The sequence below is a fragment of the Hypanus sabinus genome, chromosome 11 (genome assembly GCF_030144855.1).
Source record: "Hypanus sabinus isolate sHypSab1 chromosome 11, sHypSab1.hap1, whole genome shotgun sequence".
NCBI lineage: Eukaryota > Metazoa > Chordata > Chondrichthyes > Myliobatiformes > Dasyatidae > Hypanus > Hypanus sabinus.
In genome coordinates this window covers 17589818-17615320 of record NC_082716.1, presented here as the reverse complement: position 1 = coordinate 17615320, position 25503 = coordinate 17589818, and the positions used below count along the sequence as shown (strand labels likewise).

At 42.8% G+C, this 25503-nt stretch overlaps 1 protein-coding gene across 6 annotated transcripts in view; it reads left to right on the top strand.

The window, feature by feature from the left end:
- LOC132401724 (kynurenine--oxoglutarate transaminase 3-like) overlaps positions 1-25503 on the top strand; it is a 167922-nt gene that overhangs the window by 30640 nt on the left and 111779 nt on the right. Inside the window, exons 1-2 of one of the 6 annotated variants that reach the window (XM_059983844.1) lie at positions 743-1036; positions 15127-15215. The exons of 1 other annotated variant lie outside the window; for it this stretch is intronic. In XM_059983844.1, coding sequence (XP_059839827.1) covers positions 15129-15215 — 87 coding nt within the window. In that variant the 5' untranslated portion in view covers positions 743-1036; positions 15127-15128. Of the gene's footprint in view, positions 1-741; positions 1037-1075; positions 1198-15126; positions 15216-25503 lie in introns of those variants that run through there. 4 more of the 6 variants (XM_059983845.1, XM_059983848.1, XM_059983847.1 and 1 more) reach the window with 4 other exon arrangements.

Genomic DNA, 25503 nt, shown 5'->3' with positions numbered 1-25503 from the left:
CTATTCTATCAAATTCCTTCTTTTTCGTCCTTTACCTCTTTCACCTATCATCTCCCAGCTTATCACTTCATCTCCCCCACCCACCTTCTCCCATAGAGGCTGCCTCACCTGCTGAGTTCCTCCAGCATTTTGTGCACATTGCTCTAGATCTCCAGCAACTGCAGTATATCTTGTGTTATAAATTTAATCATCAATACCTTAAAGTTCTAATAAAACAAGTTAACATATTAAGATAATGTAAAATAAACAAAAAATTTGAAATTAGAAATAAAAACAAAACAATAAAAGTATTTAATTAGAAGAACTGCTACAGGACAGCAACAGGAATCCAAGATCAAATTTCAAAGCTCAAAGTAAATTTATTTTCAACATACATGTCACCATATGTTACCAAGATTCATTACTAAGACAGCAACCAATGTGGAGAGGGAGGGGGAGAGAGAGGGAGTGAAAGTGAGGGACTGAGGGAGGGAGGCAGAGAGAGAGGGAAAGGGAGAGAGAGGGGGGGAAGAGAGAGAGAAAGGTAGAGAGAGGGAGGCAGGAGAGAGGAGATGGAGGGAAGGGAGGGGGAGGGGAGGGAGAGGGAAAGAGCGGGAAGAGAGCAAAAGGGAAAATAAATAAATGCAATAAAGAATACTGAGAACATGAGTTGCAGAGTCCGTCATAGTTAAGTCTATAGGTTGTGGAATCTGAGGTAGTGAAATTATCCACACTAATTCAGGGCCCTGAGGTTGAAGGGTAATTACCATTCCTGAACTTGTTGCCGTGTGGCCGAAAGCTCCTGCACCTCCTTCCCGATGGCTCTTGACGATGTTTCTGTTGACCCAGTGATACATGCAGAGGACTGTTGTCAACAAGGGATTAATGTACATTATATATAGCTGCCGAGGGTCTAGGCAGCTGTGCCGCGGGATTCACTGACCCCGAAACGCTGCAGGAAAGGCGCCATCAGGAATCCCACCTCTTCCTGTGCAGGCGGGGTTACTCCCAGTAAACCCTCCCGTATCGAGAGCTCTTCAATCTCTCACCTCACCAGGTAGGAAATTTGGAATTTCGACCAGATTAACTACGAGTTCAACCCGTGTCTTTGCATTTAACCCGGTATCATCTTTTTTGCTCTCACTCAAGCCCTCTTTGCTTTATGCAATCTATTGTTCTAACCAGTAGCGGAACATTAGTAATACTATGTCTATGAAGGTTAGTAAGCTAAATCTGTGCTTGAACAAAATTTATATTCCAAGTGTTTCCCTTTCCCTTCGTGCGCTGCCCTTGTGTTTATGACCTTAAATCAAACGACCTAACAACCGGTCGGAACAGCGTGTACCCCGACCCCCTCACTCTGTGTATCTCATCCAAACCCGTCGCCGTGTTAAATCACCGTCCGTTGTTCGCAGCTCATACCTATTTATCTCCCTCTCCTCTCCCTCTCACAATCCCTCCTTTAAATCTCTGTCGATTTCTGTCCCTCTCGATCTTGATGGCCATCGACAAGTTGCACTTCTGTGATGTCGTAGCATCGATTACAGGCCCTTCTGCCCAATTTCTTTATGTCGACCACAACAGCCTCCCTGCCAGTCCCAGTCGCCGGCCTTCGGCCCGTAACCCTCCAAGCCCATGTCCTATCCAATATGTCATAGCTGTACCTACCTCCGCCACATTGTATCTGTGCCCCCTACATTCAGGGGGCGTATCTACGGAAAATAGCGCCGATGTCAAGCACCGAAATTGAGCCCCGTCCAAACATCTGACGCTCATCTTTTAGATAACTTTACAATAATATCAGCTCAAAAATACAAGTCTTGGAAATTACAAGCGACGCATTTGTACTTGATCCACTTTCCGATTCTAACAAACTTATAGTGGGTGCAGGCGACTCCGTGGAATATGTCGAACTACTTGTTCTGGGCTTTTCAAAGAAGGGCTTAAAGAACTTGCTCGACTTCTTGGATTCCTTCACCTCCAACTTTCGCATCTTCCGTCCTTCAGCTCCACTTTCCTTCTTCGTGAAGAAACATTTAATGGCCTTACACAATGCTCTGAAATAAAGACAGATCATATATCTGAAGAAAATTCTTTTTTAACTATCCGAGGATGTCTTGTCTGACTTTAATAGAAACTGCTCAGTGGCGTCCTCCCCCTTCAAGAGGCGCCCATGGCACGTGCCGTACCTGCCATGCCTTAGATACCCCACTGTCTACATTTGGGCGTCCCAACCCTGGGGCAAAGCTGTTGTGGTGTGGCAGGCTGACATATACCTTGGTGAGGCCAGGTGGGAACTTTCAGACACCTCCTCATACTTAGCCTTTGAAGAGGACCATTAGAAAACCCTCTCCCACACCATCACACCTCATCAGTTCTGGAGATCCCCCATCCACTACAACCAAACTTACAGCTCCCTTACCCTGTACTGCTTGCTTCTATCTCCAACCTAGGATCCATGAACCTGACTGTCCGAGTAGGCCTATTGTCTCTGCCTGCTCCTGCCCCTCTGAACTCGTGTCCTCATACCTTGTGAAGGAAAAGAATTTCAGGATGTATATTGTATACATTTCTCTGACATTACCTCTTGACTCCCTTATATCCTCCTTGGTTCCGTCCCTTCCTACCTACATCTGCAACATTTTTCATGCTTTTAATTTCCTCACTAACTTTCAATTCCCTGGCCCTGACCACCTCATTTTCATCGTGGATGTCCAGTCCCTATACACTTCTGTCTCCCATCAAGAAGGCCTTAAAGCTCTCTGTTTCTTTCTCAGTAAAAAAAAACCCCTCCACCACTGTCCTTCTCCATCTGGCAGAACTGGTCCTCGCCCTCAACAGTTTTTCCTTCGGCTCCTCTTTCTTTCAGCAGACTCGAGGGGTAGCAATGGGCCCCAGCTATGTCTGCCTTTTTGTTGGCTATGTAGAACAGTTCATGTTGCAAGTCTTTCCAAGTATTGCACCCCAACTCTTCCTGCTTTACATTGATGGCCGCATTGGTGCTGCTTCATGCGCCAATGTTGAATTCATAAATTTCATCAATTTTGTCTCCAACTTGCCTTTAAATTCACTTGGTCCATTCCTGACTCCACCTTCCTCTTTCTCGACCTCTCTGTCCTTCTCTGGAGATAAACTTTTGACTGACATCTTTTATAAACCTATCAATTCCCACTGTTACCTTGACTATACCTCTTCACAAGGTCTCTTTCCTGTAAAAGTACTATTCCCTTTTCTCAGTTCCTTTTTTACCGCATCTGTTCTCAGGACGCAGATTTTCTTTCCAGGATATCAGAGATACTTTTTTTCTTCAAATAACGGGGGTTCCCTTCCTCCACCATTGATGCTGCTCTCAACTCCTTCTTCCCCGTTTCCGGAACGTTTGTGCTCACCCCATCTTCCTGCCACCTTAACAGTGACAGTTCCTTTGCCTTTTGTCCTTTCCTACCACCCCATGAGCCTCCGCCTGCATCATTCTCCAGGGAGATACTACCACCAAATATATCTTTACCTCCCCTCACTTTCTGCTTTCTGCAGGGATCACTTCGTCCGTGATTCCATTGTCCTTTCGTCCCACCCCATAATTTCTCTCCCTGCACTTATCCCTGCAAGCACTTGCCCATTCACCTCCTCCCTCATCTCCGCTCAGGACCCTAAAGAATCCTTCTAGATGAGGCAATACTTCACTTGTGTCTGGTGCTCCCGATGCAGGCTGCTCTATCTTGGTGAGACCCGTTGTAAATTGGGGGACAGCTTTGTTGAGCATCTCCACTCTATCCACCAAAAGTGGAATTTCTGGTGGCCAAACATTTTAATTCTGATTCCCATATCTGTAACCACATATTGTTCCGTGACCTCTGGAGCCATGATGAGCCCACCCCTGGTGGAGGAGCAGCACCTTGTATTCCATCTGGGTAGTCTCCAACCTGGTGGCATGTATATCAATTTCTCCTTCAGGTAAAAAAAAATTCCCTCCCCCTCACCTCTTTAATTCCCCGCCCTAGCCTCTTGCATCTTCTCACCTGCCTTTGGGTCCCCTCCTCTTATCCTTTCTCCTATGGTCTACTCTTCTCTCCCATCCTATCAGATTCCTTCTTCTTCAGCCCTTTATCTTTCCTTCCCACCTGGCTTGACCTATCAGCTTCCAGCTATCCTCCTTCCCCCTTAACTTTCAATCCTGAAGAAGGGTCTCAGCCCAAAATGCCGACTGCTCATTCATTTCCATAGATGCTGCCTGACCTGCTGGGCTCCCCCACCATTTTTGTGTGTGTTGCTTTGAATTTCCAGCACCTGCAGGATTTCTTGTCTTTAAATTTGGACTATGACTGCCCAACTTATTTATACATATCACAATTTTATAAACTACATGCGGTCATCTCTCATTCTTTTGCACTCCAAGCAATAATGACTCAGTGTGGCCAACCTCTCTTGATAACTGAGCTCCTATAGTTCAGGCAGCATTTTCATAAATCTCTTCTGCACCTGCTGCAGCTTGACGACTGTCAAAACTGTTTTAAGATATTCTATTACATTAATGTAATGTCTAAACGTTAGCTGTTTTGAAATTGTTTTAGTTTTATTTTGCAAGGCAACTTCAAAAGTTCAACATTTGAAGTAAATTTGTTATCAAAGTACATATATGTCGTCATAAACAATGCAGAGGCTCATTTACTTGCGGGCATCCTCAATAAATCCAATAACCAGAATAGAATCAATGAAAGACTGCACCAGCCGGGCAGACAGCCAGTCTACAAAAGAAAACAAGCTGTGCAAATACTAAATGAAAGAAAATAGATAGAAAAAAGAAATAATAATAACGAATAAATAGGCAATAAATATTGAGAACATGAGATGAAGAGTCCTTGAATGCGAGGTTGACATTGGTGTCATCAGCAGACTTAAATAAGGCTTTCGAGCTGTGCTTGGGTGCACAGTCATGATTCGTCATTGTAGCTTGTCACACCAGACAGGCAGTTGTTTGGTTGATGTTGAGCAAGTCATGTGAGAGTGGGCAGTTGCACAGAACGTGTTGAATGTTCTGCGCCCTTTTGCCACACTCACAGGACTCGCTGGTCTTTAAACCCCACTTCACCATTTTGTCTCCCGTCTTACAAACTCCCACTCTCGCTCTGTTGAGAGTGTACAACTTCCACCTCAGGCAGTGCCCCGTCTGGCAACATCTCTGTGGGGTCTTGCACTATATTGTTTTGTGGGGTTCTGGCTTCTGTTTGTTGCCAGAGGTCAATCCTGTATGTTTGGGAGGATGTTCCCTGCGGTAATTCCTCCACCGTAGCAAAGCTTTTCCTCGATTTTGGGCGGTTGGAAACTGGCACATGATGATGTAGTGGGTGCTGTGGATCCGAGTTCTGTTTACCTTTCTCAATTTTTGTTGTAGTGTGTCTTCGGATCTCTGGGGGACCAATGCTTGCAAGTCTGTAAATGATGTTAGTGGGCGCAGTGTGCCCGTGATTATTCGGCAGGCTTTGTTAAGCAACGGGTCTATTTTCTTCGCATGGGCTGATCTACCCCACACAGGTGCACAGTATTCTGCAGGTGCATTGCAGAGTGCTAGGGCAGTTGACCTAAGTGTGAGAGCATTAGCTCCCCATTTCATGCCTGATGGCTTTGAAATGCTACAAATTACAGGGGCAGTATTCGTTGACTTAGCAGCAGCATACGCCACTGTGAACCACAGAGGCCTTTTACTGAAATTATCTGAAATGTTAAAGAACGCAACCACAGTCAAAGTAATAAGAAGCCTCCTAGAAAATCGCAGATTTTATGTAGAAACGAATTGAATTAAGAGTAGGTGGCGTCCACAGAAGAACGGACTCCCACAGGGATTCCACTATTTAATGTTTACACAGACGACCAACCAACCTTTCCTAACACAGGCAGGTTTATCTGTGCACACGACCTATGCATAGCAACATAAGCTAGCTCCTTCCAAGATGAAGTACGACTTACAGCAGTCCTCGAAGCAATGAAGCAGTATTATGAAAAATGGTCTCTGAACCCAAATCCTGTAACAGGTGATGCCACTGCATTTAGGGGAGATAGATGTTAGAGGGTCGGATTCTTAGACAGCAAGGTGGGTGCCTGGAATGCACTGCTGGGGGTGGCAGTAGAGGCTATTACAAGAGGGACGTTTAAGAGATAAGACACGGATGAAAGAAAAATGGAGGATTATGGACTGTATAGGAGTTAGGGGTTAAATTGGTAATGGTGTCGGCACAATATAGTGTTACGTATTCAGGCAACAATAAATATATGAGATCGGCAAGGGTTTCTTACAACAAACAACATGTTTATTAAACACCGAAAACAAACCCCCCAAAAGTAAACAAACACTATCGTAACTGGAAACAGCTGCTGAGCGGCAGCCCAAACAGTTCGTAAAGTGATATTCCAAAACAGTTCTTTAAAGTGGTATTGCCAAAAGTTCAATATGCTCACAGTCCATTTAAAAGGAGAGACTTTACAGGACGATTTAAATTCTCTTTCACGTCGCTTGCTTCGATCCCCGACATCGAACTTCCCACGAAGAATTCACGAAACAGAACGGCTTAAAGGCACTGACCTTTCCTTCTCCACTACCTTCAATCCTTTCTAGTTAAACCTAGGGATTAACACGAAGATAGTCAACGAAATCCTTCCAAATAAGGATCAAACAAAGGTCGCCCCCGTTTCACCGTAGAAAGCGATTCTCCTTGATCTTTAACTTCCAACTTTGAATCTTCACTCTCCTCTAATTGCGAAATAACAGAATCATAAAGAACCTGCTGGCAATGACCTTTTAAACTTTAGACATTAAATAAAAACTTCATCCTTCAACTAAACTGCGTCATCACTTCAAACACACAGTGGCATGAAGTCAACTTGGCAAATCCAGCCACGAACTGCCCCTCCTCACAGGGTGGGGTCTACCTTTTATAACCTGTGTAAAAAAAAACCCGTCACATGATCTCTACTGGCGGGAAAATGACATCATTCCACCATCACAAGACCATCACCTCAAGTCCAGTACAGCTTCAACCCCAGTCACGTGACAAGGGCACCACTGTCATGTGTCACGAGTACGTAACACCTCCCTCCAAAAAAACATTTTTGGTCTGACAAGAACAAAAATTTTTAACAATTGCTTACAAGAAAAACAAAGGTATAAATTTTATAACATACACAATACACAACACCATCATATAACAGCTTATAAGTCACAATACAGTAGGAGTGTTACAATTGAAAAAAAACCACTCCATAAAAAAAATTACAGTGTACATTCAACATCGAGATAGACAATCAGCAACCACATTATCTTTACCTTTAATACAAGTCATCACAATATTGTACTCTTGTAACATCAAACTCCAATTTAATAATCTTCTGTTTTTGTTTTTCATCTTACTCAGAAAAACTAACGGATTATGATCAGTGTAAACAATAAGTGGTTTCTGAGTTGTACTAACATATACCTCAAAATATTCCAAACCTAAAACAAGAGATAACAATTCTTTCTCTATTGTTGAATAATTTCTTTGATGCTTATTAAATTTCTTAGAAAAGTAAGCTACTGGATGATCAACCTCATCACCCTCATTCCTTTGCATTAAAACTGCTCCGGCAGCCTCATCACTAGCATCCACAGCCAATGAAAAAGGTTTTCCAAAGTCAGGTGCCTTAAGCACAGGTTGTTGACATATCATTGTTTTCAATTTTTCAAATGCTTCTTGACAAGGCACCGTCCATACAAACTTCTCATTCTTCCACAGAAGGTTAGTTAATGGAAGGGCAACATTAGCAAAATTCTTACAAAATTTCCGATAATATCCTACCATTCCCAAAAACCTTCTGAGAGTTTTTTTCCCCGTTGGAGTGGGAATCTCTAAAAGTGCCTGAACTTTTGCCTGAACAGGAGCTACCTTACCTTGACCCACAACATAACCAAGGTAAGTCACAGTGGCATGTCCAAATTCACTCTTAGCTAAATTAATAGTTAAGTTAGCTTTTGAAAGCCTTTCAAACAATTTCTCCATCGCAATAATGTGTGCTTCCCAAGTATCATTTCCTGTCACTAAATCATCAATATAAGCATCAGTATCTTTCAATCCCTGAATCACAAAGTTAATCATCCTCTGGAAAGTACCTGGGGCATTCTTCATCCCAAATGGAAGAACATTATACTCATATAACCCAGATGGAGTTACAAATGCAGAAATCTCTCTACCTCTGTCCGTTAATGGAACACACCAATACCCTTTCAATAAATCAATCTTTGTAAGGAACTTTGCCTTTCCAACTTTATCTACACAATCATCTACTCTAGAAATTGGATATGCATCTGTTTTCGTTACAGCATTCACCTTCCTATAATCCATACAAAACCTAATACTACCATCTGGCTTTGGCACCATAACACATGGCGAACTCCAATTCGAGTTAGAATGTCTAATGATATTATTCTCTAACATATATTCAATTTCTTTCTCAGCAAGTTCACATTTTTCCATGTTCATCCTATATGGATGTTGTTTAATAGGTTTGGTATCCCCAACATCTACATCATGTGAAGCTATAGTAGTCCTTCTCGGAACATCTGGAAACAACTCCCTATATTTAAAAATCAACTCCTTCATCTGTTGTCTCTGATCTAACTGTAAATGTGCTAATTTTTCATCAATATTTTCCAGAATGGTTGAATTTGGTAACCTAACAGAAACAATGTTGGATTTAGAATGAAAGTCAGATGAATCATCTATCATGTTCCTAGTTAAATCAAACTCAGTCTCACTAACCACAACAGTCACAGTATCAGATTGTTTCTCAAAATATGGATTCAACATATTTATATGGCAAAGTTGTGTTGACCTTCTACGATCTGGAGTTTTTACCACGTAATCCACATCATTGATTTTAAACACAATTTCATAAGGACCATGAAATCTAGCTTGTAAAGGATTTGTCTGCACTGGGAAAAGAACCAACACCTTATCTCCAGGCTTAAACATCCTCATCCTAGCGTCTTTATCATACCAAGTCTTCATTTTCTCCTGAGCCAACTTTAAATTTTCCTTAGCTAAGCTACAAGCTTTATGTAACCTGTCCTTAAATTTCAACACATAGTCCAACAAATTAATGTATACTTCCTTATTAATCCACTGTTCTTTCAACAAAGCTAAAGGTCCTCTAACTCTATGCCCAAACACAAGTTCAAATGGACTAAAACCTAAAGATTCCTGTACCGATTCCCTTACTGCAAATAAAAGTAAGTTTATACCCTCATTCCAGTCACTTTCATTTTCCACACAAAATGTCCTAATCATATTCTTGAGGATAGAATGAAACCTCTCCAAGGCACCCTGCGATTCTGGATGGTATGCAGACGAAGTGATTTGCTTAGCTCCCAATTTATAAACTATCTGTTGAAACAATCCAGACATAAAATTACTGCCTTGATCAGTTTGTATCTCCTTAGGTAATCCAAAATAAGTAAAAAAATTTATAAGGGCCTTTGTCACAGTCTTAGCTTTTATATTCCTAAGTGGTACCGCCTCTGGAAACCTAGAAGAAGTACACATGATAGTCAACAAATACTGATAACCAGTTTTTGTCTTTGGTAATGGACCAACACAATCTACAATAACTTTAGAAAATGGTTCACCAAATGCTGGGATAGGTTGTAATGGAGCTACTGGTGTAACCTGATTTGGTTTACCCACAATTTGACAAGTATGGCACGTTTTACAAAACATCGCCACATCTTTTCTTAGACCAGGCCAGTAAAAATGTTTAAAATCTTGTCCACAGTTTTCCTTACCCCTTGATGTCCACACTATGAGCTAAAGTCAAAATCTCATTTCGATAAGCTTTTGGAACAACTACCTGGTAAACAACATTCCAATCCTCACTTGCAGGAATTGTAGGCGATCTCCACTTCCTCATCAACACTCCTTTTTCCAAGTAATATCCTACTGGCACCTTATCAATTTCACTATCTAGTAAAACCTGCTCTTTTAACTTTATAATCTCAGAGTCTCTATTCTGCTCTGCTATCATTTCCTTCCGAGACAAAGATAAATCTTTATAGTCAGACTTACTCCCAGAATCTTGTTCAAACAACGAAGATAAGAAAGTCTCTGACACATCCTCAAAACTCGAATCCTGAGTTGAACAGTCCTGAATAACAACCTCATTCTGCGCATCAATCTTTTTAGCCATAGCTCTAGTCACAACACAGGAAGAATCTGTGTTAGAATTCAACTCTGGTTCCTCTGACTCCATTGTCAAATGCACTTCAGGAAAAACTTGTCCACCTGCCAAGTCATTACCTAACAATAAAGAAATACCCTTCACAGGTAAGCTATGCTGTAATCCTACCTTAACAAATCCAGTAACTAACCCCGACTTTAAATTTACTTTATGTAAATGTACAGGCATAAAATCACTTCCAACACCTCTTATGTAATTTACCTCACCAGTATCAGACTCTTCATTAAACTTCAACACACTGTCTAACATCAATGACTGAGAAGCACCAGTATCCCTAAGGATTTTTATTGGCACCAGAGTAGATCCTTCCTTCAAGGATACAAACCCTTCAGTTATAAAATGATCATATCCCTTTCTAACTTGGTCAGACTCTAACAAAGCCTCATTTGTTTTTATCAAACCCTGTAACTTTACAAGTGCTTCAGTATGTTGCACACAAGTATCTGGAACTGCTTCCTTCTCTTTCTTTTTCAATTTGAAACAGTTAGCTATTACATGGCCAGGCTTCTTACAATAGTTACAAGTAAGACCAAACTGTCTTTCCTTCACAGGCTTTCCTTTCTCATCAACTTTCTCATTAACCTCCGATTTAATTTCAAATTTATCTGGAGTCTCCGTGTTATTTTTCCTCTTAAAAATTCTGCCCTGAGGAAATTTGTTCTTATGGATCAAAACATACTCATCAGCTAATCTAGCACAGTCCTGCAATTTATCAGTATCCTTCTCATTTAAGTAGGTCCTTACTTCAACAGGAATGCTTCTTTTAAATTCCTCCATTAAAATCAGCTCTCTCAATGTATCATAGTCCCCATTTACATTTTTAGAAGAAACCCATCTCTCAAAACACATAGCTTTATCATAGGCAAATTCCACATAAGTTTTTTCCACAGACTTTTTCAAACTTCTGAATCTTTCCCTATATGCTTCTGGGATTAACTCATATGCGTTTAAAATATGCCTCTTTACAATATCATAATCAAGTGCTTGCGCAGCTGTTAAAGCTGTGTAAACTTGTTGTGCTTTGCCTTTAATTACACTCTGTAACAACACTGACCATTTATCTTTCGGCCACTCTGACATCCGAGCAATAGTTTCAAAATGTTGAAAATACCTTTCCACTTCTGTTTCACTAAATGGAGGGACCAATTTAATTTCTTGACTAGCAACAAACGTTTTTTAGAACCAGAAGACTGATTTCCAGACTTTAATTCCTCCATTGCATATGCAAATTCTCTCTTCTTTTGTTCCAGCTCCAATTTACACCTCTCCAAATCAGCTTTACTTTGTTCCAATTTCATTTGTTCGATTTGCAACTGCATCTCCAGATTACTTATTTGAAACGACTCTAAAATCGATTCATCAAAAACACCCGAATCCGCATAGTATGATGCGATTTTCCTCTGTATTACAGCCTTAGAAGTAGTCTGCAAAATACCTTTAAGTCGCAATCTACTGGCTATCTCAAACACCTCAGTTTTTTTCGCCGTCGCCAACACCTCCGCAGCTGGCGAAGCCAGAAACTCATCAACATTCATTGCTGCCGAATACCACAACAAGCCAAACAAAAGAACCGAGTAATCCCCGTTTCCAAAACACCGATTTAAAAGTCAGCAAGCATTTAAACTCAAATGATTCGATCCCGGACGAGCCCCCATATTTAATGTTACGTATTCAGGCAACAATAAATATATGAGATCGGCAAGTGTTTCTTACAACAAACAACACGTTTATTAAACACCGAAAACAAACCCCCCAAAAGTAAACAAACACTACCGTAACCGGAAACAGCTGCTGAGCGGCAGCCCAAACAGTTCGTAAAGTGATATTCCAAAACAGTTCTTTAAAGTGGTATTGCCAAAAGTTCAATATGCTCACAGTCCATTTAAAAGGAGAGACTTTACAGGACGATTTAAATTCTCTTTCACGTCGCTTGTTTCGATCCCCGACATCGAACTTCCCACGAAGAATTCACGAAACAGAACGGCTTAAAGGCACTGACCTTTCCTTCTCCACTACCTTCAATCCTTTCTAGTTAAACCTAGGGATTAACACGAAGATAGTCAACGAAATCCTTCCAAATAAGGATCAAACAAAGGTCGCCCCCGTTTCACTGTAGAAAGCGATTCTCCTCGATCTTTAACTTCCAACTTTGAATCTTCACTCTCCTCTAATTGCGAAATAACAGAATCATAAAGAACCTGCTGGCAATGACCTTTTAAACTTTAGACATTAAATAAAAACTTCATCCTTCAACTAAACTGCGTCATCACTTCAAACACACAGTGGCATGAAGTCAACTTGGCAAATCCAGCCACGAACTGCCCCTCCTCACAGGGTGGGGTCTACCTTTTATAACCTGTAAAAAATACCCGTCACATGATCTCTACTGGTGGGAAAATGACGTCACCACCATCACAAGACCATCACCTCAAGTCCAGTACAGCTTCAACCCCAGTCACATGACAAGGGCTCCACTGTCATGTGTCACGAGTACGTAACAATAGAACATTGAACTTAGAAATCTCCAGCACATTGTAGGCCCTTCGGTAACCCTTCTCTGTAACCTACTGTAGAAACGGCCTAGAATTTCCCTACTGCATAGCCCTCTATTTTTCTAATCTCCATTTATCTATCTAAGAATCTCTTGAAAGACGCGATTGTATCCGCCTCCACCACCGTTGCCGGCAGTACATTCCGTGCACCTACCCACCCTCTGTGTGAAAAACATATCCCTGACATCTCCTCTGAACCTACATCCAAGCACCTTAAAACTGTGCCCTTTTGTGCCATTTCAGCCCTGAAACAAACCTCTGGCTATCCACACGATCAATGCCTCTCATCATCTTGGGCTGAATGCTGTACTGTTCTTGGTTTTGTTCGAGGAACAACTTTTGCCTGCGACTCTAAATCATTTCCTTTAGGGCCACCTGAGACTCTACAGATGCTGGAGATCTTGAGCAACACACACAAAATGCTTGGAGGTGTTCAGCAGGTCAGGCAGCATTGACGGAGGTAGTTGACATTTTGGGCTGCGACTCTTTGTCTTCATCATTCCTGATGTCGTTGAGCTCCACAGCTCCCCCTAAATTCATGGCCTTTTAGACATTTCAACCTTGGAAAAAGATATTGTCTGTCTACTCTAAAAGAACCTCTTATAATATAAATTTCTACCAGGCCTTCCCCATTAACTTCCATGACTCCAGAACAAAGAAGCCAATTTTGACCAACCTCTCCTGCAAAATAAGACTATAAAACATATGAACAGAATTAGGCCATTCAGCCCATCAAGTCTGCTCCACCATTCTATCATGGCTGATTTATTATCCCTCTCAACCCCATTCTCCAGCCTTCTCCCTGTAAACTTTGATGCCCTAACTAATCAAGAACCTATTAACCCCTGCTTTAAGTATACCCAATGACTTGGCCTCCACAGCCATCTTTGCTGATGAATGAGGGTAATTAGAGAGAGAGAGAGAGGATCTGTTTTTAAAAAAAAAATCAAAAGGATATTCTGGAACAGCAATTTATAAACATTGCTAGAAATCTTGAGCAACACATACAAAATGCTGGGGGAGCTCACCAGACCAGGTGACATCAATGGAAATGAATAAACAGTTGACGTTTTCGACCAACCCCTTCATCAGGACTTTATCTGACCAGAAATGAAACAGAATTCTTTAAATGTCCAATCAATCAGGCAGCTTTGAGAGCGAGCAACTGAGAAAATGTAGATAACCTCTCATCGGAACTGTTGTTGACAGGAAGAGTTCGTTGTCTGAAATTGTCAACAATCATTCTCTCTCTGATCACCCTTATTTGTCTACAAACTGGAAGACATATTGTGAAATGGACATCCTTGATATCCTGTCCTACACCTTAACAGGAGCATGTTGGCACTGAACTTACCCTATTACATGTTTTAAAGCTTCCCAATTGTCCCACGTTCCTTTATCTGAAAGTAGCCTCTCCCAATAAACCTTATGTAAGCTCCTTTCTAATGCCAGTAAAAAGCTAGCCTTGCCCCAATTTAGGACTTTGATCTGTGGACCAATCCTATCTCTATCCATAAATATTATTTAAAAACTAGTAGAATAATGATCACTGGTCCCAAATTGCTTCCCCAGTGACACTTCAGTCACTTGCCCAGCTTCATTTTCCAGTTGAAGTTTGAGTGATGCCCCTTTCTGGCAGGGCCATTGACATATTGAGAAAGCTTTTCTGGACAAACTTAAATTCTGGCACATGCAAAGTCTTAGTGCTTAGACCCAGTCATTATTAGGGAAGTTAAAATTGCCCACTAATACAACCCCATTGCTCTGTCATCTATCTACCTGTGTTCTTCCTACAAGTAAAAGTATTCAGCCCCCCCCCCCCTTTATCCACATAAATGAGTATTACAACCAGGGATTTTGATCAATTTTATTGGAGCTTTTAAAGTTACATTTTGAGCCAAATTAAGTAGCAGAATCTACTTGCATATATCCTGCTATACAGTGCAGATTAAGGCCTTCCAGCCCTTTGAGCTGCATGCAAGGATTCCTGTGATTTAACCCTAGTCCAATCACGAGACATTTTGCAGTTACCAATGAACCTATCAACCATTAGATCTTGGTGAGGAAACCGGAGCACCCGGAGGAAACCCACATAGTTATGGGAAGAATGTACAAACTCATTACAAGGCAGCGGTGGAAATTAAACCGGGTTCTCCTTAATTAATGCGTTGAGCTAACCACTATGCTACCATGCTGTCATATATTGGCAAGGCATTGAAAAGAAATAATGATGATAATTTGCGTTACTGTCAGTTCTTTGCCTACCATCAGGAACTCCCAAACACTTTAACCACTATGCTGATTTGTTTTTCATTTGGATTCCATGTGGCAGCCATGTATCAAACTCGTTTGCTGAACTGTACCAAAACTGCACGGAACCTTCTTCATTCTTCAAGTGCAGTAACATTTTCTACCTCACCGGTAAGCCACTATTAACTTTTAGAAGAACTGAAGTTGCGTTGACCTTTAATAAAATCATTTTCAGGTGTTCTACCTGCTGAACAGGATTCATTTCTTTGTATGTTGCCAAACCTGAGATTCCTCCAGGATCCCACCTCACTCTGGGGATTCCTTAGGAATAATTTTATTTTGGCAACTCTATTTGGATCGGTTGATCTTGAAATTTTGCGGTGCTTTAAGGTTTAAGTACGAAGTAGAATTTATCACCTCTGCCTCTTTCAGGTTGGTATCTAAGGTCACATGACAGGTTTCAACAAGCTGAGATTTTTCCAAAGTGCTGGCTGTCTTTGCGGTCTCACAGATAAAACCTTGCATACACTTTAGTTTGTGGTTTCCTTGCTTGTTCTCTACACGTTTCCTGCAGTGTTTGCTGTCTTAACAGAGGTGACCAAAGTATTGTGATGGTCAGGCAGCACTTCGGGATGACAAAAAATAAAAGTGATGTTTATAAGTTCTTGTAACATCATTGGATTTTGGGAGCCTTGTTAGAGAATGTGCTATTAAAGCCTTATTTGCATTTTCATTCTCTTGAATATTAACTCTTAAGTTTTCCCAAACCTATCTTACCCTCTTAATGCATTCATTCACATGTAATTCAGTCCTGTTGCAATTCTGTCATGTTCATTCTCTGCATATTGTGGCTTCCGGTGCGGACAGATTGCATCCCACTCTCATTCTGAGGTACAGGTGCTGAGCTCTGGGTCATTGTCTCTCATCATAGTTTCACAATAGTTCTGTCCAAAAGGCCGTAATAAATTGCTCGGCCTATGATAGAATCAAAGACAGATTTCATTTTCTTTTGTCTTGGTGGCTAACACTGTATTCTGTCAAATGCTTAGTATATCCATCAGCACTAATGTAGTTTTACTCATTTGACAACTGACACTGTATGAAGAAGGAATGCAGATACCTAAAGGGAACCAAATTGGTCACTTCCTGATCCACGTTTGCCTCCTTACTCCAAGGCACTTTGTTCATCTGCAGTGAGAGAGCCTAGCAGCAGAGTGCACAGCCTTGAAATAGAAACAGAAATGAGGTTGAATTTCTTTAGCCAGAGTATGATGTATCTGTGAAATCTATTGTCATAGATAGCTGTGGAGGCCAAGTCATTGGGTATATTTAAAGCGATGGCTGATAGGCTTGTAATTAGTAAGTGTATCAACGGTTACAGGGAGAAGGCAAGAGAATGGGGTTGAGAGGGAAAGTAAGTCAGCCGTGGTGGAATGGCGGAGCAGACTCTATGGGTTGAATTGCGAATTCTGCTGCTACAGTAGGTCTTATGGTCTTACTCAAGTTGCAAGAAGGCTCGAGGGAGAATTGAGAAAGGAATAGAAGATAAAGCTGGAGAGTAAAGGATAGAGCTGCGAGTGTGGGAGACTTCAAAGTCTTTAGAGAAGGGATGATAAATGATGTGGAAGTTAGACAGTTGGAAACAAATAAGATGCTGGAGAAACTTGGTGGATCAAGCAGCATTTGCAGAGGGAAATGGATAATTGATGTTTTGGGTGTAATGCCCTGGGAAAGGTTTCACTGCTAACGTAATGGTTGTTCTGTAGCAGCAGTGTTTAGGTTATGACTAGAGCTAACGGAGGCTCTGGAATGTGTGCAGTCCAATTAAGGGAGTACTCTCGTGTGCCTGAGAGTGAGTGGTTCAAGGCCTTTTGTTGGGCGGAAGATGGAGCGAGAGGATGCCAAATGGAGACGTCGTAGACCGCAGGATGGAGTGGACCTGGAATGGGGCCAGGAGTCGACAATGCTTTAGTCCCTTAGCGTCTTGTTTATTGCTGTATATTCCAGCATCTGTGGTCTCTCCTGTCTCCAGTTGGTAATGCAGAATAACAGTGGAAGCATGCTTATCAGTGGAAGCATGGCAAGCACAGGTAAACTGAGGGTATTCCTTGGAATGTAGAAGATTAAGAGGAGATTTGATAGAAGTATACAGAATTATGAGGGGTATAGACAGGGTAAATGGAACCATGCTTTTTCCACTGAGGTTGGGTGCGGCTACAACTAGAGGTCATGGGTTAAGGTGGAAAGGTGAAAAGTTTAAGCGGAAACTTCTTGATTTGAAGGCTCGTGAGAGTGTGGAATGAGCTGCCAATGCAAGTGGTACATGCAATCTCGATTTCAATGTTTAAGAAAAGTTTAGATGGTAGGGGTATGGAGGCTATGGTGCCAGTGCAGGTTGACGGGAGTTTAAGTGGTTTGGCGCGGTCTAGGTGGGCTTGTTTCTGTGCTGTACTTTTCTATGCCTCTGTATCTTTTGCATTTGATGTTACAATAAGGTAGGTATACTCAGAAATCAGATTAAAACACTAAACTACTAAGCAAGGTGTTTGTGAACTTTGAGGTAGGGAGTTTAGTGTAGAAGGGAGAAAGCTCAGGACAACTTGCAGAATATCCATCGTGGACTTGATCTGTTCCGGTAAAACCAGTTAATTCAGCATTTTATCAATGGGTGTTGTTGCTAAGACAACAATGTGGATTTCAAACTAAATCTCCCGCAGGCAAGATGACTTGTTTATTTGTGTACAAGGGGCAAGTGTTTTCAATGCTAGTTTTAGAATCCAAAATGATTAAGCCATTAGATTAATATTTTGCAATCCTTATCAGAATGGGTTGGAACATTGAGGTGGTGATACAAATTTAAAACTCCTTCCACAGTAGCACCTAGAGAATTTAAACTTTACTCCCCTGAATGAAGCACTTTGCTAACCTATTTCAAAAGTTAGTTAGAGTATGTGAACCAAACTAACTAAGAATGGTAGATACTGTATTCACCCTTTTATGAACCTTAGAAAACCAGACGAGTTTTGATGACAATCAACACACAAAATGCTGTTGCAACGCAGCAGGCCAGGCAGCATCTATAGGAAGAAGCACTGTCGACGTTTCGGGCCAAGACCCTTCGTCCAGACTAACGCAAGATAGAAGGGTCTTGGCCCGAAACGTCGACAGTGCTTCCTATAGTTGCTGCCTGGCCTGCTGCGTTGCAACAGCATTTTGTGTGTGTTGCTTGTATTTCCAGCATCTGCAGATTTCCTCATGTTTGCTTTGATGATAACCTGTCAGTTTTGGAATAATCATTAACTGAAAACAGTTTTAGTTTAAGAAATAAAATAAAACTGGAATAAAATATTTTCTTCGGCAATTTAACGGGGGCACGACTGCGCAAGAGCATTTAAGTCGGACCGTGAGGCAGCGGTAGAATTTAAAGGGAGCAGATAGATAGAGTGGGTGACGTTGTAGTGGGCGAAGGAGTAGAGGGAGACAGAGTAGGAAGGCTTTCTCTCAAGAGGTTTCGACGAGCAGAGGCTGAGGACGAGCTTCATTCCAAGTGAGGTAGGGCTGGGTAAGTTCCTTTAAAAGGAGAACGTTTCAAAAGTTGAGGCAACAAATTGGGTAGATCATTTCAGCTGAGATCGGCCCCGTGGTTTGTTCATCCTGCAGCGTGTGAGAAATCAGGGATACTTCCAGTGTTCCTGACGACTATGTGTGCAGGAAGTGTGTCTAGCTGCAGCTTCTGGCAGACCGCATTGAGCGTCTGGAGCTGCGATTGGATTCATACTGGAGCATCCGCGATGCTGAGAAAGTTGTGAATAGCATGTTCAGTGAGTTGACACACCGCAGGTAAAGGCTACACAGGCAGAAAGGGAATAGGTGGCCGCTAGACAGCGTAGTAGTAGGCATGTAGTGCAGGAGTCCCCTGAGGTCATCTCCCTCCTAAACAGCTATACTGTTTAGGATACTGTTGGGGGAGATGTCTCATCAGGGGAAGGCAGCAGCAGCCGAGTTCATGGCATCATGGGTGGCTCTGCAGCACAGGAGGGAAGGAAAAGGAGTAGGAGAGCTATAGTGATAGGGGATTCAATTGTAAGGGGAATAGATAGGTGTTTCTGCGGCCGCAAACGAGACTCCAGGATGGTATTTTGCCTCCCTGGTGCAAGGATCAAGGATGTTTCTGAGCGGCTGCAAGACATTCTGGAGTGGGAGGGTGAACAGCCAGTGGTCGTGGTGCACATGGATACCAACGATATAGGTAAAAAAACGGGATGTGCTCCTACAAGGTGAATTTAGGGAGTTAGGAGATAAACTAAGAAGTAAGACCACAAAGGTAATAATCTCTGGATTACTACCAGTGCCATGTGCTAGTCAGAGTAGAAATAGGAGGATATTTCAGATGAATACATGGCTTGAAAAATGGTGCAAGGGGAAGGGATTCAAATTTCTGGGAGTTTGGAACCAGCTCTGGGGAAGGTGGGACCGGTACAAACAGGACGGTCTGCACCTGGACTGGACTGGAACCAATGTCCTAGGGGGAGCATTTGCTACTGTTGTTCATAAGGATTTAAACTAATGTGGCAGGGGTATGGGAACAAGGGCAGAGAGACAGAGGGGTGTAAAATGAGGGTAGAAGCAAAAGGTAATAATGTGAAAAGTAAAAGTGGCAGGCAGGCAAATCCAGGGCAAAAATCAAAAAGGAGCACTTTCAACATAATTGTATAAGGGCTAAGAGTGTTGTGAAAACAAGCCTGAAGGCTTTGTGTGTCAATGCGAGGAGCATTTGTAACAAGGTGGATGAATTGAATGTGCAGATAGTTATTAATGAATATGCTTGTTACGTAACCCCATAACTGGGTCGCTTACCAGCAAAGATAGAGAGGTCCGTTGAAGTCTGATGGTACTATTTTTAAAAGTATTTATTGATAAAGGGGCACAGAAATAAGATTAATGCAAACATACAGATAATATACGTCATCAATACTAAATCTAAAAGCGCGGGTATCATAATAACCAATAAGAAATAGCTCTATCGTTGTCTAGGGGATACTGTATGTCCGATGGAAATATAAAAGTCACTGTTAGTTCGTTCAAGCTGCAGCGTTTTGGGTTTACGAGAGAGACGGTTGAAACTTGCCCAGGTCTTTTATGATGCCAGTCCTTTGAGTCGGGGAGTTGGTTTCCCCGTTGTTAGCTAAAAGCCATTTTCCATGGTACCAGCCACCAGTCCCCGGGCAACGGAACTGAATGCACGTGGCTTCCTTCAAATGGCTTCCTGCTATTACGGGGTTGCTAGCGTTTCTTCTGGTGCATCTGAGGGGCTGTTCCCACAGACCCTCTTTTATCCTGACTCGCAGGGTCGTAGATGTCAGTCAGGTTGGGGGTGACGCAATCTCTCCCGCAACCAGCCCACTTTGCCTGAGGACGTTCACATAGCATAGTCTCCAATCCACAACTTTGCCTTCCGGAGACAATGGCCATGTCCCGTAGCTTTACATCGCCGGGGAAAGGAGACATTCTGCACGTCTCTCTCATTTCCTGGTCCCCCTGACCCAACCCAACAGTGATCTTGCGATTCTGCCAAAGGAGGGGGCTGCAGGCATAACACCCCCTTTCTTCAACGGGTTTTTACCAGCGGTTAAAACGAAGTAGTACAGAGTCTTACAGGATTGTGGAATCTAACACAATACAAAAGCTTTTCCTTTTCACTACAGAGTAATACAGTTATACAACCAATTCTGCATCCAAACAGTTAACGTTTACAGTGTCACTTCCTTTAATATCTTAACATCTTGTACCTTACTAAAGTCTTGTAGCATCAGACTTCAATTTAATAACCACCTATTTTTATTTCCTCCCTTCAGCAACAAAACTAAGGAGTTGTGTTCTTAGCTTACGTGCATCTACAAAAGTTTATGTAGATACTAATCTTTCGGTCATTTTCAAACTTAACAGGCAGGCTTCCATGGGGTTGTCTTTATTATTCACATGCTTTGTCGAAATCCTGTACAACCGGCTTTGCTATTTAAAAATGGCGTCCCCATTAACCGTCGCCTCTTTTCCGGTTAGTTCCCATGTGGGGAGCTTGGGTACTTTGGCGAAATAAACTCTCGCCCGCTTTTTCCATAGGAATTATTTTATCAACACCATGTCCCAAACTTAGACCATCTTCTGAATTTCCACCCAATTCTTTAATGTTACACAGGTGGCTAGCGCTCTCGTCAGGACCCTTCAGGCTATGTGTTTTCAGTTCAAACTCTTTGCTCAAGCAGCATTTCAAATTCTGCCTTTTCACACCACACTCTGGAATAACAATAGCACGCCCCCCCCCCGTCATCTCCCAAGGCTTAACCTGTAAGTGATCCAATCTGTAAGTGATCCGCAGGGTTTAAAATTTCTTCATTCGACTTGGGAACTACATATTTCCCGTTTCCTTCAATAATAACATTTATCTCCCCATTTTTGAGCTCCGCATTAACGTTTAACACACCTTCGAGCACAAACACCTGGGAACTCTCACTTCCCACTATTACCAAGGTTAACCCTTTCTTCACTGAACCAAGTCTATCTGACCCACAAGGACGGCCGTCTTGTTCAACTGAATCAAATACCTCAGACTTCTTCTGAGCTCCGTTACTAGGTTCAGTACCACGTGCATCCCCATCTTGGACACACTCAAACGGGACATTGGCCTCTTCCAGGCTTTCAATACCCGTACCCTTTTCAAATTCTAAGTTCCCCTGATCCTCCCAGTTACTCTCTGGGCAACTCCCTTCCAGAGTAAACTCAACCCCACGAGCTGAAACAACCTCATCTGCCAACCCAGCAGACTTCTTCAAGGTAAGGGCACCCTTTTCACCTAGGATTGCCCTCATTTCATTATCGGGAACACCTTTAGAATTTTCAACTTCTTCAAACAGTTCTGCCAAACCAGACAGATCCTCCCTGTCCAATTCTGGACCTCTTAACCGCTCTATCGGTTCCTCATCTTTATTTTCTGCCTCTAGAACCTTTCTCCTTGCTACGGGCAGATCTACCTCCTCACCCTTGCCCTCTTTCACTTTACTACTCTTCATTTTACCACCCTCTAAACCCTCGTGGTACAGGGTCGGTAGAAATGTCTCGGCCAAATCGAAACTGGCCAGATTTAAACTGCTCTCGTTCTCAGCTGCCTCTCTCGACATGCTGCGAGTGATCGTGCATGCGGGATAGATCTTGGAATCTAGGGGCAGGGCTGCAGCACTCACTGGCCAGCTTGTCATCGTCATTGCTGCCCAAATCTTACCACCTGCTAAATAGTTACCGAGAAGGACGTCCGCGTCAGTTCTCGGGAATTCTGATCGCACCCCTATTTCAACTGGTCCAGATACCAGCTCACAATCCATAATGACCTTATGTAAGGGCACCATTTCTGTCCCTTTTCTTATTCCCTTCACAGCTACCATTCCCGTCTTGCGACCAAACTCTAGTATCTTACTGCTGATCAACGACAGCTCAGCCCCCGTGTCTCTCCAGATCCGTACGGGAACTGGTGTGTCTCCCTCCCTCACAGACAAGGTTCCGTGTGACAGACAAGTCTCAGACCCTTCTAGTACTCTGTCTACCCAGGGCTCTCTTGTCGATTTACTGATTACCACGGCACATCCAATAGGGACTGCTGCTTTCCCTTTTCCTGTCTCTTTCCTCGGAGCAAAGCACCGAGATGCAATATGCCCCCCCTTTTCACAATTAAAACAGGTCAAGCCCGGAAATCTCTGGCCGTCTGGCCTTTCCCCCTCAACCTTACCACTAGCTCCCGGCGGGACCTCTGCCTCAGCCGGCGGACTTTCTCGATCGTTTCCACGGTCTCTCTGGGAACTTTTATTCGAGGAAAACTTTGTCTTGTGGGTTAGGACATATTCATCTGCGAACCTAGCAAATTCTGAGATGGACTTATTCAGCTTCTCATTCAAATACATCCGGATATCCTCCGAAACACAACCTTTAAATTCCTCAATCAGAATTAACTCCCTGAGACGCCCATAATCCTCTTCCACTATCTCTGCTGTGCACCAACGGTCCAAGAGCACCCCCTTCTCCTAGGCAAACTCCACCCTTTCTTTAAATTTCTAAACTTTTGTCTATACGCCTCAGGTACTAGCTCATAACTCCGGAGAATGGCCGCCTTTATGTTGTCATAGCTCTCCTCCTCTTCCTCCTCCATGGACAACACCGTATATGCCTGCTGTGCCTTCCCTTTTAACACACTTTGTAACAGCGCCACCCACTGACCTCTGGGCCACTTCTGATTCACTGCTACCTTTACAAAAAGCAAGAAATAACTATCAACATCTGTCTCCTCGAACGGAGGTACTAACCTCAACTCTCGACTAACATTGAACTGCTCCTCTCGGTCTGACCCCGGAACTCGTGGCTCCTGCCGTAACTTCTCCATCTCCAAGTCATGTTTCCTCTGTTTCTCTTTCTCAGCTGCTTCCAGCTGTTTTAACCGCATTTCATGCTCTCTTTGTTTCTCAGCTCTTTCCTGCTCCCATTTCACCTCTAACTCCTTTAGCTGGAGCACATACTCCCTCTCTCTCTCGGCTCGTTCATTCTGCTTCTCAGCTGCCTCTAGCTGCTTTAACTTAATTGCAACTTTATTCCAACTTTAATTTCTCCAACTCTAACTGAGCCGTCCCACTATCTGGTACCTTTTCAGGGGTATTTTCCAATACCTCAGCAGCAAACACATTCTTCCCAATATAATACTGAGTTATTGCCCTTCGCACCTCCCGCTTTTTCATTGACAACCTCACCTCTACGAGGTTTAACCCCTTCGCCAAACTTATCAAGTCTGATTTGGTGGCCTCCTCTAGCGCCTCCAGAGTCGGGTTTTCTATAAATTCACCCACATCCATCTTTGCTGGTTTCCCGACTGGCCACCCGCGTAACCAGATCCAAGTTTTTTTGGACTTAGAAGCCCGATTCACAGGCCTCCCAATTTGGTGTCAAATCCCGAGACGAGAACTCCAATTTGTTACGTAACCCCGTAACTGGGTCACTTACCTGCAAAGATGGAGAGGTCCGTTGAAGTCTGATGGTACTATTTTAAAAAGTATTTATTGATAAAGGGGCACAAAAATAAGATTAATGCAAACATACAGATAATATACGTCGTCAATACTAAATCTAAAAGCGCGCGTATCATAATAACCAATAAGAAATAGATCTGTCATTGTCTAGGGGATACTGTATTGTCCGATGGAAATATAAAAGTCACTGTTAGTTCGTTCAAGCTGCCGCGTTTTGGGTTTACGAGAGAGACGGTTTAAACTTACCCAGGTCTTTTATGATGCCAGTCCTTTGAGTCGGGGAGTTGGTTTCCCCGTTGTTAGCTAAAAGCCGTTTTCCATGGTACCAGCCACCAGTCCCCGGGCAACGGAACTGAACGCACGTGGCTTCCTTCAAGTGGCTTCCCACTATTACGGGGTTGCTAGCATTTCTTCTGGTGCGTCTGAGGGGCTGTTCTCACAGACCCTCTTTTATCCTGACTCGCAGGGTCGTAGATGTCAATCAGGTTGGGGATGATGCAATCTCTCCCTCAACCAGCCCACTTTGCCTGAGGGCTTCCAGTAATACAGTCTCCAATCCACAAATTCGCCTTCCGGAGACAATGGCCATGGCCCGTAGCTTTACATTGCCGGGGGAACAAGACATTCCGCACGTCTCTCTCTCATTTCCTGGGCCCCCTGACTCAACCCAACAGTGATCTTGCGATTCTCACAGAGGAGGGGGCTGTAGGCATAACATGATATAGTTGGGATCACAGAGACATGGCTCCAGGGTGACCAAGGATGGGAGCTCAACATCCAGGGATATTCAATATTCTGGAGGGATAGACAGGAAAGAAAACGAGGTGGGGTAGCATTGCTGGTTAGAGAGGAGATTAACGCAATAGAAAGGAAGGACATTGGCCTGGAGGATGTGGAATCGATATGGGTAGAGCTGCATAACACTAAGGGGCAGAAAACGCTGGTGGGAGTTGTGTACAGGCCACCTAACTGTAGTAGTGAGGTTGGGGATGGCATTAAACAGGAAATTAGAAATGCGTGCAATAAAGGAACAGTAGTTATAATGAGTGACTTCAATCTACATATAGATTGGGTGAACCAAATTGGTAAAGACGCTGAGGAAGAGGATTTCTTGGAATGTATACTGGATGGTTTTCTGAACCAACATGTTGAGGAACCAAGTAGAGAACAGGTCATTCTAGATTGGGTATTGAGCAATGAGGAAAGGTTAGTTAGCAATCTTGTCATGCAAGGCCCCTTGGGTAAGAGTGACCATAATATGGTGGAATTCTTCATTAAGATGGAGAGTGACATAGTTAATTCAGAAACAAAGGTTCTGAACTTAAAGAAGGGTAACTTTGAAGGTATGAGATGTGAATTAGCTAAGATAGACTGGCAAATGATACTTAAAGGGTTGA